Source organism: Alligator mississippiensis, chromosome 5, assembly GCF_030867095.1.
Source record: "Alligator mississippiensis isolate rAllMis1 chromosome 5, rAllMis1, whole genome shotgun sequence".
NCBI classification, from domain to species: domain Eukaryota; kingdom Metazoa; phylum Chordata; order Crocodylia; family Alligatoridae; genus Alligator; species Alligator mississippiensis.
Window position 1 is genome coordinate 40,104,673 of NC_081828.1, and position 18,753 is coordinate 40,123,425.

The 18,753-nt window shown below is 61.0% G+C and overlaps 2 protein-coding genes across 9 annotated transcripts; one reads left to right on the forward strand and one right to left on the reverse strand.

The window, feature by feature from the left end:
• Nucleotides 1–109: 109 nt before the first annotated feature.
• On the reverse strand, nt 110–4,642 carry AKT1S1 (AKT1 substrate 1). Of its 5 annotated transcripts, none has more exons than XM_059728217.1 (5): nt 4,552–4,642; nt 3,647–4,112; nt 2,146–2,223; nt 1,670–1,786; nt 110–1,069 (listed from the first exon to the last, which is right to left on the reverse strand). In XM_059728217.1, exons 2-5 carry the CDS (start codon nt 4,104–4,106, stop codon nt 1,005–1,007), a joined length of 720 nt encoding a protein of 239 aa, XP_059584200.1. In that variant the 5' UTR covers nt 4,107–4,112; nt 4,552–4,642; the 3' UTR covers nt 110–1,004. The 5 variants fall into 5 exon arrangements, with proteins under 5 accessions (XP_059584200.1, XP_019344008.1, XP_019344009.1 ...); XM_019488463.2 differs by having other exon boundaries at nt 1,670–1,818; nt 4,552–4,640; XM_019488464.2 differs by having other exon boundaries at nt 1,670–1,818; nt 4,545–4,635.
• Nucleotides 4,643–4,649: 7 nt separating this feature from the next.
• On the forward strand, nt 4,650–14,242 carry TBC1D17 (TBC1 domain family member 17). Of its 4 annotated transcripts, none has more exons than XM_014596659.3 (18): nt 4,650–5,110; nt 5,350–5,448; nt 5,649–5,723; nt 5,801–5,912; nt 6,227–6,440; nt 7,038–7,149; nt 7,420–7,581; nt 7,828–7,896; nt 8,382–8,513; nt 8,811–8,914; nt 9,179–9,273; nt 10,049–10,165; nt 11,100–11,200; nt 11,656–11,755; nt 11,872–11,969; nt 12,170–12,286; nt 12,577–12,663; nt 13,001–14,242. In XM_014596659.3, exons 1-18 carry the CDS (start codon nt 5,090–5,092, stop codon nt 13,217–13,219), a joined length of 2,034 nt encoding a protein of 677 aa, XP_014452145.1. In that variant the 5' UTR covers nt 4,650–5,089; the 3' UTR covers nt 13,220–14,242. The 4 variants fall into 4 exon arrangements, with proteins under 4 accessions (XP_014452145.1, XP_019344005.1, XP_006274452.1 ...); XM_019488460.2 differs by having other exon boundaries at nt 7,831–7,896; XM_006274390.4 differs by lacking the exon at nt 7,828–7,896.
• Nucleotides 14,243–18,753: the final 4,511 nt, after the last annotated feature.

Genomic DNA, 18,753 nt, shown 5'->3' on the forward strand with positions numbered 1-18,753 from the left:
GGCCTCTGGGAGAAGGGAAAGGCAGGGGGTTCTATCTTTGCCAAGGCTGAGATGCATAAGGCACCCGCATGTCCCCCACCCCCCCACAACTAGAGACAGCAGCCCAGGAGCTGGTAAAAGTCAGCATCTCTTTATTGGCCAAGACAGGCTTGAGGGCCAGGGCTCCCTGCCCCTTCCTCCACCAATCATCTTTGGACAAAAATAGAGGGGCAGGGCCAGGGCCCCTGAGCTCTGGTATAAAAAAGGCGGTCCAGTCCAGGGACCTGCAGCAGGATTTTGGAGGGGGGGGGGAATGGAGAAGGGGTAGGCCAATTTAGCAGGAACCCCTTACCCCTGGAAGCTGGTCTGGGGGCCCACTGAAAGGTGGGCAGGGAGCACTGGGTCCATGGACCTGGGGTGGAAGAAGGCTCTTCCCATCCTTCCTGGGGTGCTCGCAGATTAACCTTCCCCCCTGCTGAATATTTAGGGGTGTTCACTGTCAGGTGGAATAGTGTCATTGCTACACCTACCCCATTGCAGGGGGAGATCTAACCCCCCCCCCACAAATAGTTTCTGTGCAAAAAAAGGGAGGGGTCAGTTACAAAAACATCCTCTATTAAGACACTTAAGGGGTCAGCCCCAGGATCCGGGGGAACTCCTGGCGTTGGGCACGTGGAACTCCAGCAGCAGCTGCAGGGGGGCTGTAGTGTGGGGACTGAGGGGATCCTAGGATGTGCGTCCCCCCCTCCCCCCCAAAGCTGGGGCAAAGTAGGGGTAGGGCTCCCCCAGAACTGGGAAAGGGGCTGTAGTGTGCATGTGGACATGGTGCCTCATGCCCTAGTGTAGATACTCCCAGCCCTTTGCCCTGTGGAGGACTGAGGCCTGTGCAGCATTGGAGGGGACCCCTGTGCCCCCGCTCCCCCCCCCCCCAGCATTGGGGGAGGGGTCAGTACTTCCGCTGCAGCTTCTGGAGGTCTCCGGTGTTGAGACGGGGGCGGGGCAGGTCCCCGAACATCTCAGTGCCATCAGAGCCACGCAGAGCCAGGGCACGCATGCTGGCTGCAATCTTCTCCAGGTCTGGCGAAGAGTGCTGAGGGGGCCAGGGAGGGGTCAGCATTGGGGGAGCCCCAAGTACCCTCCCACGACATCCCTCCTTGTGCTGCAGTCCCTACCTCCACCTAGAATATCTCCACCCTAGCCTCCATCCCTCCAAGACCTGACCCCACAACTCTACACACACATACTACTCCTCACCTCCCCCTCAGATACAGGACTTCCCTTACTTAAACCCCCACCCCACTGCTCCCCACAACCCCAGAACACCCCCGTTTGAGAACCTGATCATCCCAGTCCCACCCTGACCTTGGACACCTCCACTTGAAGCTCTAGCCTTCCCAGACCTAACCCCTACTGCCCCTCACACCTGGGACCCACCCCAACTACTCACAACAGCCCCACCCCTGCTCCCAACCCAGCTTCACAACCCTCCCAGGTCCAAAATACCCACATTTAAAGCTGCTGTTCCCCACCCCCCACACATACATTTCCCCCTCCCTGCACCCCCCATCCAGGACCTCCCACACTAACCCCACTACAGCCTCGGGCCCCTAAGAGGCGTACAACCTTTGCCTCTCCCCACAAAGGGCGGTGGTAGTGGTGGCAGCGGTGAGTCCCTGTCCCCTTCCCTCACCTTGGTGCTGTCCTCCTCTGAAGAGCGCTGCTCCTGGCCTGGCTCCCGGAAAGCCCAGACTGGCACAGACACGGGTAGGGACTTGGCGTACTGGTGGCTGTGGGGGGCCGGAGGGGGCTGCCCAGGGGCATCCTCACTCAGACTTCCGTCTGGAGGGGAAGGGGAAAGGCCTGATCCTGATGGACCCCATCCTACCCCTCACATCACCTCCTGCCCCAAAATCAGCAGCTTCCCCCTCTCCCCACGTGGCAGGGCCCTGCTATGCGGCTGATTATATAGCACTTGGTGCTGAGCTGCAGCTGGCTCTGAGGTGGGGTGCAAGAGCTGGCTTTACAGGGACCTCTCACGCAGCACTAAGATGCAGCTGCCTCTGGGCCGAGGCACATAGAGGGGCTGCTTGTAGAGACCCCTTACCCATGCCCCGCCATTCTCAGCGGGAGAGAAGAAATAGGGAAGCAACCCAGCCCCAAACCTACCGTCTGTGCTCTCAGGGTCTGAGTCAAAGAAGGGCTCATAGTCCTGGCTTGGAGAGTCCTCATCCATCACAAAGAGACCTGGAGGAAGGAAATCAGGCTGTGTGGAGATGCACTTGCCTCTGGGGTGGAGCACTGCAAGGGGCTGCTTATACAGAGCACCAGGCAAGGGATCAGAGATGCTGGGGTGTTGTGTTGGGGGCTATTTAGAGAAAACCTTCCTTGGTGCAGAGTTGCAGCAGTTTCTGTATCCTGGCACATTGGGGGCTGGTTATACAGGAGCCAGTTATATGGGGGCCCTTCACCCAGCATAAAAATGCAACCGCCTCTGGGATGAGATGCATCAAGGAGCTGGTTTACAAGGCCCCCCCTTGTGGGGCATATAGTGAGAGCTTTCATACAAGGCCTCCTTCACCCAGCAAGGAAAAGGCAGCTTCTTCTGGGATGTGTTAGTCAGTCACAGGATATATGAGCTCCCAACAGGATATGGGCAGAGCCTGAGGGGTTTCTAGCTGGGCTAGAAAAGCACTGGGGCAGCTGCATCCGGGGAAACACAGCCCATCCCAGATACCCCCAGCCACGGCTCGGCCCAGGCTGGTGCGACCCTGAGAAAGCATGGCATGAGTCAAGATGATCCGGTTGCTGTCTATAAATATCCAGGGGATGTCAGAAGGGGAGCAGAGCTGATGAAGCTGGGGCCCCAGCGTGGACAGGGCTTGGCCCAGCTAAGAATAGTCCCAGCTGGGGATCAGAAGCTGAAGGCTTGGGACAGCTCAGCCTGGGTTTCAGAGAGGGGAGTCACGTGTCCTAGTGTCAGGGATAGGACTGCATCAGTCAGGAGAGGCAGAGCCCTCCCACAGGGGTGCTGGTTATACAATGCCCAGTACTGAACTTCAGGTGGCTCTGGAGTGGAGCATAGGGGCCAAGACCCTCCCATGCAGCACAGAGATGCAGCTGCCTCCAAGTGAGACCTATTTATTTGGGGTCAGCTCCCCTGGTACTATAGGAGCAGCTCCAGAGGCTGCACCTCACCCTGTGCCTAGATGCAGCTGGTTCTGGGTAGAGCCTCAACAGCCCTCATGTGACAGTTCCCCACACCACATAGTCACTCCCTAGGACCCCCTGCCTTTCCCCTGCTTTCTGCCTCCTCTTGATACAGCTACAGCTCTGCAGTAGGAGCCACAACAGAAGCAACCCAAGCCTTTGGGATCTAGGCTTACCAGAAGACTCTCCATTTCTGCCCAAACAGCCTGCAGAACCTACCCCCCCACAACTTAGGAGCTGCCTCCTCCAACCAAGAGCAATCCAAGGCAGCCCCAAGATCCCCAAATGTGTGCGTGTTGGGGGGGGGGGGGGGGTGGTGCTGAGCTTCAAGCTGTGTAAGGGGAGGCTCTGGGCACCTCCAGGGGTCACCAGTGTACCCACATGGGACCACTCTCCCACCCAGCCCCAGCCACACTTGGGGGGGGGGGGGGGTGTCAGGTAGGGCAGGGCCCAGACTCACCCATGGCGTCACTGGGGTGCTGCTGCTGCCTCCCCTGGGTTTCTGAGTTCTTCTCCTCTTCCTCTCCCTGAGGCTCCTGCCCACCTGCAGCTTCAGCCAAGGGTGCCTGGGGGGCCCCTGGGGTCCGGTGGGGGGTGGTGGGGGGCTCCTCAGGGCAGTAGATGGAGGGATAGCTGCGGGAGTAGGAGCCGTGGGGGGGCAGGGGGCGGGGGGCAGGTGGGGGCCGTGTGGTGTAGGTGAAGGCGGTGGTCTTGTGCACTACAGCGATGTCCTCCAAGTAGCGCTGGGCGGCATCCCCCAGGGCCCCACCGCCATGCTGGGCGTAGGCGAAGCCCCCCGGCTGCTGGGCCCGGTAGGCTGTGAGCAGGAACACCTCATTGCCGGTCTGGCGCCGGTACCGCTCCGCCTCTGCGATCAATGCTGCCCAGCTCTCCTGGTGGTTGTCTGCCATGCCGGCCATCCGGGCCTGCAGAATGGGGCGAACACACACCTTGGGTCACCCTGTGGCAGCAGAAGCCCAGCCCAGTTTTGGGAAGGAGTGGGTCTGTTGGTGGGGAGCTGCACACCCAGGTTGTGACCCAATCCTGGGTGGGAACTAGGGCCTAGCAAATAGTGGGGGGTGCGGGGGAGGCAGAAGCCCGGACACCTGGGTTCTCTCCGAGGTCTGGGTGGGCAGTGGGGTCTGGTGCTGCAGCAGAGCGGGGCTGGGAGCCTGGAGGCCTGTGTTCTCGCCGAGATCTAGGAGTGGAGTGGGGTGGGGGCCCGGACGCCTGGGTTCTCCCCACCTCCTCCGGCTCGGGGGATCCCATGGCCCCGTTACCTGCGCCTGCCGGCCTCCCTCGCGCCCAGTCCCCGCGGGTCACCGCGCGGCCCCGCTAATGTCACGTTGACCCTTCACCTCTCACCCCGCCTTATAGCCCCGTCAGGAGAGGCTCCACCAAACAGCAGCCACCTCCGCCCCTCGCCTCCGGGCAGCTGCCCCACACAAGCATGGCGGCCCCGGAACATACCCCTCACAAGCATGGCGCCCCCCCGGAAGTTGGCCTTTAAACAGTTCCGTGACTTAGGCTGTGCCGCGTCCAAACATGGCGGTCCCCTATGCTCTTGTGCACACAGGCCACTGCCCCGCACAAACATGGCGGCTCTTCTCTCGCTATTCCACATTCGTACGGGCACTCCTCTTGTGCCCCTCACAAACATGGCGGTGGGAGACGCGGCTCCCTCCCTAGTCCTTCTTGCCCCTCACAAAGATGGCGCTCATGCTGCCTTCCTTTCCCATAATAAAAATGCTCCCCACCTCTAATTACTCACCCCCCCTACAGTACATGTGGTTGCCCCGCACAAATATGGCGCCGCCCCCGAAGGAGGGGGGGAGAGAAAGGGGTGGGGTTCTTTTTACAGGAAGTGACGTTTTGTTGTTTCCGGAAGTGGCTGTCAGGGAGGATGGAGTCAGAGGGCTACAAGGTGCGGGGGTCAGATGTGGGTAGGGGTAGGGGAAGGGGCCGGATTAGAGTCAGGGACCCTGTGGGGCTGGGCCTGGGTTGGAGGGCATGCCCAGGCTGGGGCAAGGAGGGCACCTTGGGTCGGGGCAGTGGGCCTTGAGGGGTAGGGACCAGGCCTTGGGTCCTGGGCTGGGAGGAGTCCCCTCTGCCCGGATCTGTCTGCTGTTGACCCCCTGACGCTCCACCGGTGCCTCCCACCAGGTGGTCTTTGAGAAAGACAGCGTCTTTCTACACACAAGCGCCAAGCGGCACCAGGACCAGGACTCGCTCATCCCTGGAGTCATCCGCATCGTCGAGAAGGTAATGGGGGGAGGGGTGCACTGTGGGTTGGGTGTGGGGGGCACTGGTAGTCCTGGGTTGTGGCAGGTGTCCACAGGTCAAAAGTGCGGGGCAGGTCTGCATGTTGAGAGGGAGAGGCCCTGGCAGAATTGTGGGGGAGGGGGCTGTGGGTCAGGAGTGAGGGGCACTGGCAGGATTCTTACACTGCTCTCTGTGCCCAGGGTTCGGACACCGTGCTGCAGTGGACACCAGTGGAGGAGGCTGGTGATGCCCCCCAGATTGTTTTCTCCAAGAAAGTGAGCATCTCCTGCCCCTGCCTCTCTGTTGGGAGCTCCTCCCTCCCCTGACCCAGCTTCCTGTCCCCCCCTCCCAGGATCTCTCAGGCAACACAACAGAAGAAGTTCTCTTCGACCCTGGCTATGAACCCGACTGGGCTGTCATAAGCACTGTGGGGACTCGGCCACGCGTCCAGGATGAGCCCCCAGGTAACGGGGCAGCAAATTGGGAGGCAGGGCTGGGGCAGTTGGAGCTGCCTAGGGAATGGGAGCCAATGGGGGGTCTCCTGGCTATGGGAGCCAGAGCACTGCAGGGGGGAAGATCACAGCACTGGGCGTTGCTAGGGGGCAGCACATCTTTAGGTGGGGGGGGTGTTTGCACAAATAGTCTTGGGGTTGGGTGCGTGGCTGTGCTAGGGGTGGCTGTGAGGACATCCGTGGGGTAGTGTTGGGGGTGTGGGAAGCACTATGGAAAGGGAAAAGTTGGAAGGACCCTATTCTGTCTCTTCCATGCTCTCGCACAGTCCCTGTGGCCCCTCCGTCCAGCCCCCGGGGGCAGTGGGCCTTCTCCATCAGCCTGTCAGAGCTGAAGTCCATCCGCAAGAGCCGTCCGGGCCTGGGCTGGTCGTACCTCATCTTCATCACCAAGGACGGGGTGTCTCTGCAGGCACTGCATTTCCACCGGGGTGGCACCAAAGCCCTGCTGCGGGCTCTCTGCAAGTACCTCATCCTAGCCACGTGAGTTGTGGGGAAGAGGAGCAGTTAGAGCACTGCTGGAGGGAATATTACAGCATTGGTTGAGAAAGGAAGGGCTTGTTCATGACTGGAGGTAGCCAGGGCACTGTTGGAGGAAGCTCACCACACTGGGTTCGAAAGGAGGGGCCCATGCATAGCTGGGGGGAAGTTAGGGCACTGCTGGGAGAGAAGATCACGGCATTGGATGGGGAAGGAGTGCCGATTCATGACTGGAGAAAGCCAGGGCACTGCCAAAGGAAGTTTGCAGCACTGAATGGGAGAGAGAGGGGCCCATTTATGGCTAGGGGGAGCTCAGGATGTCCAGCTGGGCCACTGCCGGGAGGAAGCTTATTGCATCAGGGGCAGGGTAGGAGATCACCATGCCAGGCCCTGGGTGGCTGCCAGGGCACTACTGGTGGAAGCTCTCAGCACCCGTGATGGAGAGGTCCCTAGGAGCTCTTTGGGATGGCTATGGGGAGGCGGAAAGGTCTTTGGGGAGGCGTGGCAGGGTTGGAGCTGTCAGTATAGAATGGGGGGCACTCGCTGTGTTGGGGATCAGGGCAGGCAGCCCAGAGGGGGCTCACGGTTGCCTCCCCACAGCTCCCCCAAGGACTCGCGCCTCTATCTGGTGTACACGCATGACTCCTATGCTCTCTCGCACTCCTTTGATGAGCTGCAGCTCTTTGATGACAACTCCTCCAACCTGGTGTCAGTGAGTCGTTGTCGTCATTCCCCCCCCCCCAGCACGCGCAGACTCTCTCTCTCTCTCCCCCTCCTGGTTCCACGCACCCTGGGGCTCCCCCCCACCCCTTACCAGCACCTTGGTGCATGCTGCAGGGAGAGCTGGGAGCCTGAATGCCTCAGTTGTATCTCAGTGTTGGGGAGGGAGTGAGTCTGGTGGGTTAGAGCAGGAGGAGGCTGGATGCCTGGGTTCTATTTCTGGGTATGGAGTGACCCCCCATTTTCCCCCTCTCCCCTGCAGCGGTTTCTGCAGGACCCCTATACTGCCGCTTTTGGGGGCTTTTCCAAAGTCACCAACTTCTTCCGTGGGGCCCTGCACCATGAGGACGGCACTGCCCAGAGGGCCCTGGGCGACCCTTCTGCAGGCCTGGAGGATGAGCCAGGCTTTGAGGTCATCACCTGCGTGAGTGTCCCTGCCTGGTTGGGGTGCCTGGTTGGGGTCCCTGCCTGGTTGGGGTGGGGGAGGTCACTGGGGCAGTGCCAGCCAATGGGCTGCCAAGGTGGGAGAGGGTGTGGCTGGTGGGTGGTGTCAAACAGGTGGCTACCTCAGCAGGTGGAGGTGTGGCTGGGGATCATGCAAACCAGTGGGCTCCCTTGGCAGGTGGGGGTGTAGCTGGTGAGGGCAGTGCCAACTGATCAGTTCCTTCAGCAGGAAAATTCCTGGTTGAGAGGGGCAGTGCCAGCCAATGGGCTTCCTTGGCAGATGGGGGTGAGACTGGTAAGGGCAGTGCCAGCCAATGGGCTCACTTGGTAGGTGGGGAGAGACTGATGGAGGGTGCCAGCTAATCAGCAGGGGAGCGAATGGCTGACAGGGGAAGTGCAGGCAACCAGCTCTTTCAGCAGGTGGGGTTTGGCTCATGAGGTTGGAGTCAGTTCTCTCAGCAGGAGAGAGCATGCCTGGTGGAGGGCAGTGCAGCTTATTAGCTCCCTTGGCAGGTGGGAGGGGCGTGGCTGATAGGGGATGCCAGCCAATCAGCTCTTAGCTCTCAAGAGCATGGCTGGTGGGGGCCATGCAGCCAATGGGCAGACTTGGTAGCAAGTGGGGGTATGGCTGATGGGGACAGTGCCAGCCAGTTGGCTCTCCAGTGGGGGCATGGCTAGGGATGGTGCCAGCCAACCAGCTCCTTCAGACTTGGGGGTGTGTGACTGGCAGAAGGGACTGGATCTTCCCATGCCACTTGTGACCTCCAGCCCTGCCCACAGCAGGTGCAACTGGGGGAGCGACCAGTGGTGCAGCGGGAGCCCCCAGTGACGGAGCTGGAATGGGAGCAGCACCTAGACCCTGAGGGGCGCGTCACCGATGTTGACAGGCTTCGCAGGCGCATCTTTGCTGGGGTGAGTGGGGCACAGGCTGGAGAGGTGCATAGCCAAAGGTGGGGTTTAATAGGGATCCTAGGGTGTGTGATGGGGTGGGGCCTCAGTCAGTGGGAGGGGCTTGGCTGGGTGGGTGGAGCCCTAGGAGTGGTGTGGCTATGAAGGTGGGGCATATTTGGGGTGGGCAGGGTTCTAAGTGGGAGTGTGACTGAGGCTGGGTCCTTATAAGTCTCTCTGGGGTCTGGGGCTGCAGTGGGGGTCAGTGTCCCCTTCTGGGAGCTGTGGTGGCATTCACCCCTGTCCCCTCCCCATCTGCAGGGCCTCAGCACAGGGCTGCGCAAGGACGTATGGAAGTACTTGCTGGGTTACTACAGCTGGGATAACACGAGCGAGGAGAACCGATCTCATGTCCGCCGGAAAACGTGAGTGTGTGCAGGGATGAGGGTCATGGCCAGGGCAGGTTGTGGGGCTGTGGGTCAGGAGTGAAGGACACCAGTAGGGCTTGTCAGGGCAGTGGGCTGTGGGTTGGGAGTGAGGGCCACTGGCAAAGTTGGCAGGGCAGGGGCTGCAAGTGAGGAGTGAAGGGAGCACTGGCAGGGCTGTGGTGGGACAGGGAGCTGTGGGTTGGGAGTGAGGGGGCTGCTGGTAAGAACTGTAAGTCAGGCTTTGTCCCTTGCTTCCCCCAGGGATGAATATTTCCGCATGAAGCTGCAGTGGAAGTCGGTGAGCGAGGAGCAGGAGCAGCGCAACTCCCTGCTGCGTGGCTATCGCAGCCTCATCGGTTGGTATGCCCAGCCACCCTGCCCAGGGTGATTCCCCTGCCCCACTGCCAGGGCTTGGTGTAGGGGAGGGGCAGGGGGCTGCACATCAGGAGTGAGGGACTCTGGCATGGCTGGGGACTCATGAGTGCCCCTCACTCCAGGAGCCCCCCCAACTGGTCTGTGGCTGCCCCCAGCCCCACCACCCCCATGCTTGCACGGGAGGGGTCACACTCATCTCTTACATGTTGGTTGTGGGGTGGTGAGAAAAGCTTCTGCTCTTCTTACCCCATGCATTATGTGTGGACTTTGGACTCCTTTCTTATTTCTCCTACCAGTGTCCTCACCCCTGTCCCAGCCCCCTAGTGAAGGGTGCCCAGGTCATAATCACTCCCCTCCATGTAGCCCTTACTGCCCTGCAGCCTGCTGCACCCTCTGCCACAGTCCTCCCAGAGTGCCCTGTCTATCTGGGTGTAGCTCCCAGACTGAGCCCTTCTTCAAGCCCTTCACCCATTGGTAACGATGCATCAGGAGGTGTGTGGGCTTGTGGCTGGGGTGGGGGCAGGGGATGGGATATTGTGCCCTCTGGGGTCCCTGCTTGTGCTCTTAGTCTCAGCCCTTGGCTTCTACATTTCCCCCCCATCCCAGGCTAGTCTCCAGGGGACCCCCTCCCCCATTGCAACCCCCCTACATCTGCCTCATGGAGAAACTGAGTCCCATGGCTCCCACCCCTGCCCCACCAGTGCCCTGCCCCCACGGCGTGTTCCCAGCTGATAACTGCCCACCCCTCATCCCCAGAGCGGGACGTGAGCCGAACCGACCGCAACAACAAGTTCTACGAAGGCAGTGAGAACCCAGGGCTGGTGCTGCTAAATGATGTCCTCATGACGTACTGCATGTACAACTTTGATTTGGGTGAGGAGCCAGGGCTAGGGGGGAGGAGGGGCACACTTGTGGGCTGACCTGTGGACAGCTTTGCCCCTGGGCAGGGATACTTATGACCTACTGCATTGCAGCTTCAGTGCAGTAGGGAGGTGGAGTGAGGGAGGTGGAGTTGGGGGTGCCAGGGGCAGGGGAGCATGGGTCAGGGCACACTCATAGTTTACTTCAGGGATGGCCAACCTGAGGCATGGGCACATCAGGATGGGGGCAGGGATCACAGTGGCAGATAGGGCAGGGAGCAGGCAACAAGGCATGGACCAGAATGTAGTGGTAGATTGAGCAGGGAGTGCAGGGCAGGGAGCAGAAAGCAGAGCAGCTGATTGGATAGGGAGTGGAAAGCAGAGCAGCTGGTTAGGTAGGGAGCAGCAAGCAGAGCGGACAGGGTAAGGGGATCAGAGTGGCACCTGAGGAGGGTGCAGAGCCAATTCATGGCCTGCCTGCCAAAAAGGTTGGCCCCACATTTGCCCACCCCATGGATAAAAGGGGTGAGAACAGGGTTGAGTCAGGTGAAGGGTGTAGGAGTCACTAGGTTGTTCAAGAGGCTGTCATGGGAGCTGTTGAGGGGGTCTTCACTGGGGGCGGATATGGGAGCGGAGGCTGCTCTTCTCTGTAGGCCTTGTGGGGTCTGAGTAGGGGCAGAGGAATAAATGTACTGCCACTCTAGGATTAGCACTGGGTGAGGGGAGCTGGCATTGCCCCACATGGTCAGCTTTGTTCTGGGGAAATGGGTACCCCTGTTGCATGTAGGGGGGGTGCATCCTGCAGTGAGGATGAGTGTCTCAGCATCAGTCGGGGTGCTCAGGCAGGGAACAGGGGTGCCTGGTGAGGATCAGGGGTGCCCAGGGTGGGGGGGAGGAGGCTGACAGGGTGGGTGCCCATGTCTCTGACCCCTGCTGCCCCCCCCCAGGGTACGTGCAGGGCATGAGCGACCTGCTGTCGCCAGTGCTGTATGTAACACAGAATGAGGTTGATGCTTTCTGGTGCTTCTCCGGCTTCATGGATCTTGTGGTGAGGGGCTTGCAGACATGCTGGGGTGGGGCACAGGTTGTGGCTGCTGTTTGGTTGGGGGTGTCTTACTCTATGGCCCTCACAGGCATCTAGAAATGAAGGCAGGGGATTGGGGGCTGCTGGAGGAGCAGAGCATGGACATGGAGGGGGTGGATATGGGCCTTGGGCCATTTCTTGGGTGTTGTGAGGCCAGGGATTGAGGGGGCAGTTGAGGGACCAGGTAGGGTGGGAAGGGGCAGTTCTGCTGTGGGTTAGGGCTCAGTTCAGGGATGAGTATATAGTGGGGCAGGATGCATGGCTCTGAGGTGGGGTGGGGTGGGGTGGAGCAGCTCTGGTCAGTGGGATGGGAGATGGGCCCTTCTGGGTGGGGGTATCTGGAGCAGGGAGCAGCTCTGTGTCTGGTGTGGGTGGGGGTGTCTCTGGCTCCCTCCCCACTTACCACCCTCTCCCCACAGCACCAGAACTTCGAGGAGAGCCAGGAGAGCATGAAGCGGCAGCTGGCCCAGCTCACCCAGCTCCTGCGCCTGCTGGATCCCCTGCTTTGCGACTTCCTGGGTACAGACCAGCCCTCACCACCTGCAGGGTGGGGGCGGTCCCCAGGATTAGATCAGGTGCCCTGGGAGGGTGGGAGGGCACCCAGTTGTTGATCCCTGTCTCCCTGCTCTCCATAGACTCCAAGGAGTCTGGCACCCTCTGCTTTTGCTTCCGCTGGCTCCTCATTTGGTTCAAACGGGAGTTTGCCTTCACTGATGTGCTACAGCTCTGGGAGGCAAGTGGGGAGCATGAGATCCCCTGAGTGGGGGGCACTGTCTAGGGATGGGCAGTGAGGTGGACTTTGGGGGGGGGCAATCAGCAGGTTGTGAGCCCTGTCTGCGTGGGTCGGTGGAGAGAGGGTGTGGGTTTTGGGATGGGGACTGTGGGCTGCTCTGGGGGTTTTCTGTGATCCAGTCTCTTTCTCCGCCCTCCAAGGTGCTGTGGACAGGGCTGCCCTGCCCCTGCTTCCACCTGTTGGTGGCCTGCGGGATCCTGGACTCAGAACGCGAGGCCCTCATGAACTCGGGCTTTGGCTTCAATGAGATCCTCAAGGTGAAGGTCCTGGCCCCTCTCCCTCCCCCCCAGCTCCCGTAGATCAGCTGGGTCCCACTTCTGGGACTCCACAGCCCCTGAACCCCACCATAGAGCTCAGCCTCAACTTTGCTATGCCCCATGTTGCCCCTAGGCTCCAGCTCTGGTGATGCCCCCACAGTCCCATCCTCAGGCCCCACAACATGCCTGGGGGCAGCTCCAAGGAGGGGACCCTGCCTCCCCCTTTCTCCCCAGTGCAGTTCAGTGTACAGGAGGGTCCCTGCCCCCTGCTGAGCTGCCTGTCCTCACAGCACATCAATGAGCTGACTATGAAGATGAACATGAATGACATCCTGTGCCGGGCCGAGGCGCTCTACAGGCAGTTGGCAGCCACCCCGGTGAGACCCCAGCCTGCCCCCCCTGCACCCCAGTTCTCCCAGCTCAAGCCTGGCTCCAGCCCCCAGGCCAGGCCCCATTAGCCCCTTGTCCCCAGGATGAGCCTGTGTCCCTCCCACCCAGGCCCTGTGCCCCCCTAGACGCCATACCCCTTCCCAGCCTGGCCCTGACCACTCCAGCTGGTTCTTACGCTAGTCATCTGTAGTCCCCTAACGACCAACTCCTGAGGCCTAGCTCAGCCCATGCCCTTGCTCCCAGCCTGGGCATCCCCCTACTGGACCCCTTGCATCCTCCCCTATCATCACCCCCCAGCAGGCGCTGACCCCGCTATCCCTGCAGGAGTTGCTGCGGCCTGTGCAGGAGCTGCTGGGCCTGGGTGCAGGCGCCTCGCCTTCCCACAGTGCCAGCTCAGATCCTGCCAGCTCTCCCCAGCCGCTGTCGCCTGGCCAGGCCCCGGAGCTGGACCTGGCTGACAGCATCCCGCCCAGCCAGCCTGACAGCAGCATTGAGATCCTGCCCACCGAGGATCCCAGCCCCTGCCAGAGCCCCTCGCCCTAAGCCTCCACCCAGGAGGGGCTGCCCGTCGCTCACACATGCACTTTAATTGTGGGGAGTAGGGGGGAAGGATGGGGGGGAAGGGTCTCAAGAATAGGGGGCATCTTAGGGACAGGGGGCAGCTCCCAGCATGCCCTGGGGCCTGGCTGCAGCTCCCAGTGTGCCTTGGGGCTTGGGCATGATTTCCCAGAATGCACTGGAGGCCTTGTCCTCATTCCCAGGATGACTTGAGGCTGGGCTGAGGGCATGTCTCCCAGCATGCCCTGTGGCCCAGAGGCCTTACTTCAACATCTTCCTGCATGGGGAGAAACTAGTGACCTACCTGTGCTGTTCACCCTCCCCCCTCCCCCCCCCCACACACACACACAGAGTGCCCCAGGTTAGGCTGTGTCCCCTCCTCTGCCTGGGGGCAGACCAAAGATGCCCCTTAGCCCGTACCTCCGCAGTCATAGGAGCCAGGATGCCTGGGTTCTCTCCCCACTCGGTGGGGTGGGAGGGGATGAAACCAGGGCGTTGGGAATCTGGATGCCTGGGTTCAGTACACACTGCCCCCACACCAGTGCCCTCACCCAGCCCCTTGGCAACTGTTGGCCCTGTGTGTGCTGACAGGGGTGTTTCCCCAGTGGGGTGGGGGGCAGGATCTGGGCCATTGCAGCTGCCTCTAGGAGCAGCATCTGTCTGACTTCCCCCCAGGACTATGCCCGCCCCATCTGTAAGCTTGGTATGATGTGAAGGGCTTGATGGAGCTGGGGTCCAAGCTACTCCCCGTACCCAGTGGGGGAGGGCGGGAGGTGCTCTGGCCATGCACCCCCTTTTGCAGCTGGGAGGGCCTGGCTGCTCCCAACACTGACAGCCTGAGGAGGTCACTGGGCCTGGCCCCTTTAACCCTCCCCTCCACCCCCCTGCTTTAGGGGTAGGTGGGCAAGACCTGGGTCTCAAGTGGGGCAGGATGTGACCTGGGGGGGAAAGCCCCTTCCCCCATTTGCTTTCTTTGTAACATGCATTAAATACAAAGTGTTGTTGGTTTTGGTTTGTACTTCCGATTGGTTTTTGCTGGCTGCGGGTAGGGCAGGGGCCCGGATGCTCCGTTTTCATCCCAGCGTTAGGAGGGGAGTAGGGGCTTGTGGGTTAGAGCTGGGATGCTAGGGAGCCCAGACACCTGGGTTCTTTCCCAGCCCGGGGAGGGTAAGGGAGGGGGTTAGAATTCAGCAAGGACAGAACCCCTTTCTGTCCCTTCCAGCATCCCTCCTCCATTGTGGGGAAGAGGGCTGGCTGGCTCAGGGGTGCAGATTCCCCCACAACACACAGTATTCCTATGTAAGGCCAGCCCCTATCTCTGTCAGTGCTGGGGTAAAAGGTTGGACTGTGGGGGAGCACCTGGGGCAGAGGCCATGTCCCTGTGCCAGGAGGGGACTCCCCTTCCTCTTACCTCTGCCCTGGGCCAGGGTGCTGGGCATAGCTAGATACTAGGGTCTGCACCCATCTTCCCCTTCTGTCTGCCCAGGCAAAGGCACTGGCACCAGCACTGACACTGGCACCCCCTGACACCCTAGGCTGGAGAATCCAGGACAACCTCCCCCTTGCAGCCTGGGCTATTTCTGTCTGCCAACACCTCCCTCTCACCCTGCCCCCCCAACACATGCACACCTCCTTTACACAACCAGCTCTAGCCCCTGGGACCTGGCCGACTTCTCTGGGACACAGTGGGTACCATGGGGCCACCTGCTTTCCCCCCACCCCTGGCAGGGGCAGACTATCGGATGGATGGAGTGGGGGCTGTAGTCTCAGAGGCCCCCACATCCAATGCACAGCTCAGCTGCTGCCTCTCGCTCCTGAACTGCAGCCCCCTGCCCTCCCCAGCCCTGCCAGTGCCCTCCATTCCCAACCCACAGCCCGCTGTGCTCCCCAGTACTGTCGCTACCCTTCATTCTCAACCCATAGCCCCCTGCCCCTCCACATCAGCCCTGTCAGTACCTCTGGTTCTGGGGCAGAGTGGAGGCATGGTAGAGATCCCCGTCTTTAGCTGTGTTTCTTTGCTCCCAAAGTTGGGGTATTGGGGGGGGGGGGCTTCAATCCCTTCCTTGTGAGGAGGGAATGGGGGCAAGAAACGAGGGCAGGACCCCCCAGGGACTTGTTGCTGCCAGCACGCCTCCCTCCACCCCCCCAGTTCAGGGCCAGGGAACTAATTAGCAGCCAACACATGGAACTGGGGCAGGCAGCACTGAAATACAGCTCCCAGCTGGCAACACCTTCCACCCAGCCACTGGCTCTTTCCAAGACCTCTGGGTTCTCTCCCAGCTTTAGAGGGTAGGAGGGGTCTGGTGGGCTGGAGCAGGCCCTGACTCCTGGGTTCTCTGCCACCCTAGTTGTGATCAGGATCCACCCCTCGTTTCAGGGGGGTGGGTGAATGGTGCTGAGAGAAGGCGGCTCATGGGGGCAGGAGGTGGCTGGGGCCTGCAGCTGAGCTGGGTACAGGACACAACAGCCCCACTTCCCCCCACAACTCCTGGAGGCTGTTACTCTAGCCCAGCCTGCAGGGGTGCTACTTGGCTGGGTCTCCTCTGCATACTGCCTGTGCAGGGGTGGTCTTGGCTGGCAGGGCCCATCTCCGGTTCCAGTCCTATGCCAGGAGTGGGCCAGGTGCCCACAGCCTCCTGTGCCACAGATGCAGCAGCACCAAGGCAGGAACCTAATTAAAGGCCTGAAATGAGTTTGCTAAAGAAGGGAGCGCAAAGACGCCAGGCAGGTGGAGGGAAACGTGAGCAGAACAGGGGTGGGAGCCCATGGTGGGGATGCCCTTCACTTCTGACCCACAGCCCTCTGCACCCCAGCCCTGCTGGTGCCACTTACTCCTGACCCACAGCCCCTCACTCCCATTTCCCTCAGCCCCAAGGAGAGTGCAGAGGCCGGGGTGAAAGGTTTCCATGAAAAGGCTCTGTTTATTTCATGCTGTAACTCCCGGCGTGGCCAGCCATGCAGCCCGTGGCCCCCCCGCCCCCCACGCAGGTGGGGACCCCAGGACAGGATGCGGGAGGTGGGGAAGGGGGGAAATGGGGAAGGGGGGAAGGAAAGGACAGCGATAGAAGTGACCCCCCCTTGTGGGCCCAGCCCTGAGCACAGGACTGGGGCCAGGGGCTGGGGGGAATGGGGGACCTCAGACTCCCCCCAAGGGATCCCCCCAGGCAGAAGCAGCATGATAGCACCAGTGTTGAATGGCAGGGGGGGGGGTGCTGTCCGTCAACAGTGTGGGGAGTGGGGTGGACAGACAGAGATGGGGTGATGGGTGGCTAGACAGACAGACAGACAGATGGGGTAGCGGATGGACAGACGGGTGGCCAGAGGCCTGGGGGAGAGGGGGTGTCTTGTGGGGGGGCTCCCCTTCCCTGCTTGCTGCTGGCCCATGGAGGCTGCCCCCAGGTCTGCTCCCTCCCCCCAACCATATGCTCTGGTCCTGGGGGGATTATTGCTTTCAGTGTGAGATGGCAGAGCTGTGGGGGAGCAGTGGCACGGAGTGGGGCTAGGGGGTGCCTAGAACTTGGAGGGAGGAGTGCCTGGGGCTGGGAGCCAAGGGCTCTGTGTGTGTGTGTGTGTGTGTGTGTGTGTGTGTCTGGGTGGGTGCACATGTGTGTATGCCTGTGTATGTTCCCTGTGGGCACTTGTGTGTGTGCATTTGGCTGTGTTACCTGTGTCCACACCCCTGTATTATCTGTGTGTGTGTGTCTATATGCGTATGTGCATGCCTGTGTTACTCCCTCGTGTCCATGCCTCTGTGTGTGCACATGTGTATGTGTCCATGCCTGATGTGTGTGTGTGTGTGCAAGTGCCCATGCCCACATGTCCCACAGGCATGGTGCGTGCAGGCATGGCCTATGTGTGCGTGTCCCCACTGGGCCCGTGTGGCATACCTGCCCCTACCCTTGGCACTGCCCAGGCAGGCCTCGCTCAGGGCACCTCCAATGCTCCACACCCCCACTCTGTCAGGAGTGCCCCCCAGGGGATGTATGGTGGGGAAGGGGGTAGCAGGTGACAGAGGACATGGGGGAGGGGCTATGGGGGGGGTAAGAGGAGGAAAACAGCAGGGGGGTGCAGAAGAGGGGGAACACATAAACATAACATTACCCAGCCCCTCACCCTGCCATTCCCGCCGCCATGACACCCCCAAAGACATTTGGCACATAGTGGGAGCTGGAGGAAGGACCTGCCACAGGTGGGAGTGGGGAGGGGCAGGCCGGGACCCAGGTGTCCAGGTGGGGTTTGCCGGGAGGAGGGCAGGATCGTGTCCCCCCCCCTTAAAAAGGCCAATTTCTCTCTCCATACCCCACCACCCCAGCTGCAATCCTGCCTCTCACCCTGCCCCGATGGGCTGCACCCTGGCTAAATTGTTTTGGGGGGGAATCTGAGCCCTTCCCCTGCCCCCCATGGCAAGTCCCCCACCTCCATTACAGCTGGTGCGTTGCCGTGACAACGGGGGCAAAGCCAAGGATGGGGGGGAGGGGGGGCTGGAAAATAAAACATTGCCATCACTGTGTGAAAAAATAGCTCTGTGCCCTCCCCCCACCCCCACCCAACCCCCACCCCAGGGGGATCCCCATGGGGGACCCCCCTGCATCATCCCTGGGGGAATCCCCCATAGGGGGACCCCCCCACATCATCCCTAGGAGGATCCTCCATAGAGGACTCCCCAGCATCATCATGCCCCTTTCTTTTCCTCCCAACATGGGACACCTGCTATCCATCCCTCATGGGGACCCCCATTTCCTGCCCCCATAGGGGGGACCCCCCCACCCCACTTTGGCACCATTCCAGACACAAGCTGCCTGTTGCACCTGCCCTGCTTGGGCGACAATTGGGTGTCTTGCCCCCCCGCCTCACCCTGTCCCCCCTTCCTGAGTCTAAGATGCCCCCCCACCCCCCCGGCACACGCTGGTGGAAGACATTGCAACCTTGGCCTCTTTGCACTGGGCTTGTTGGGGGCTGGGGGAAACTGGACCCAAACAAGGGGGGGGTGCCTTGGGAGATGGGGGTTCAGCACCCCCATCCAACTCCATTGCTGCCCCCTCATCCCAGGCATTACTGCCAACTTGTCACTGCCCAGCCCCACAAAACAGCCCCCCCCCCCATAACACATCTCACAGCCTGATTTCCAACCCCCCCTACAAAGGGTCAAGTTAAAGTGCAACAAAACAAAGGAACTGCCCCCCCCCCCAACACACACACACACCACCACCACCTTCCCCCTATAGGGCCAGGGGCAGGGGAAAGACAGTCCAGAGGCAAGTCTAATGAACCACAATAGAGCCAAAAATTATCAAGGAGAGGGGGACATGCAGGGGGGTGTGGGGATCCAGGAGGGGGTTGGGGGGTAGGGGGAAGAGACACCTGCTGTCAGAAACACCCCCCTCCCCCAAGACATGCATATGGAGGGAGTGGTTGCCTTTACAGCCAGCCTCCTACCCCTCAGCTAAATACCGCCCCCCAACCAGTTTCTGGGACCCTTGAATGCAGTGACTGGTCAATATGACCCTGTATCTGCCTGC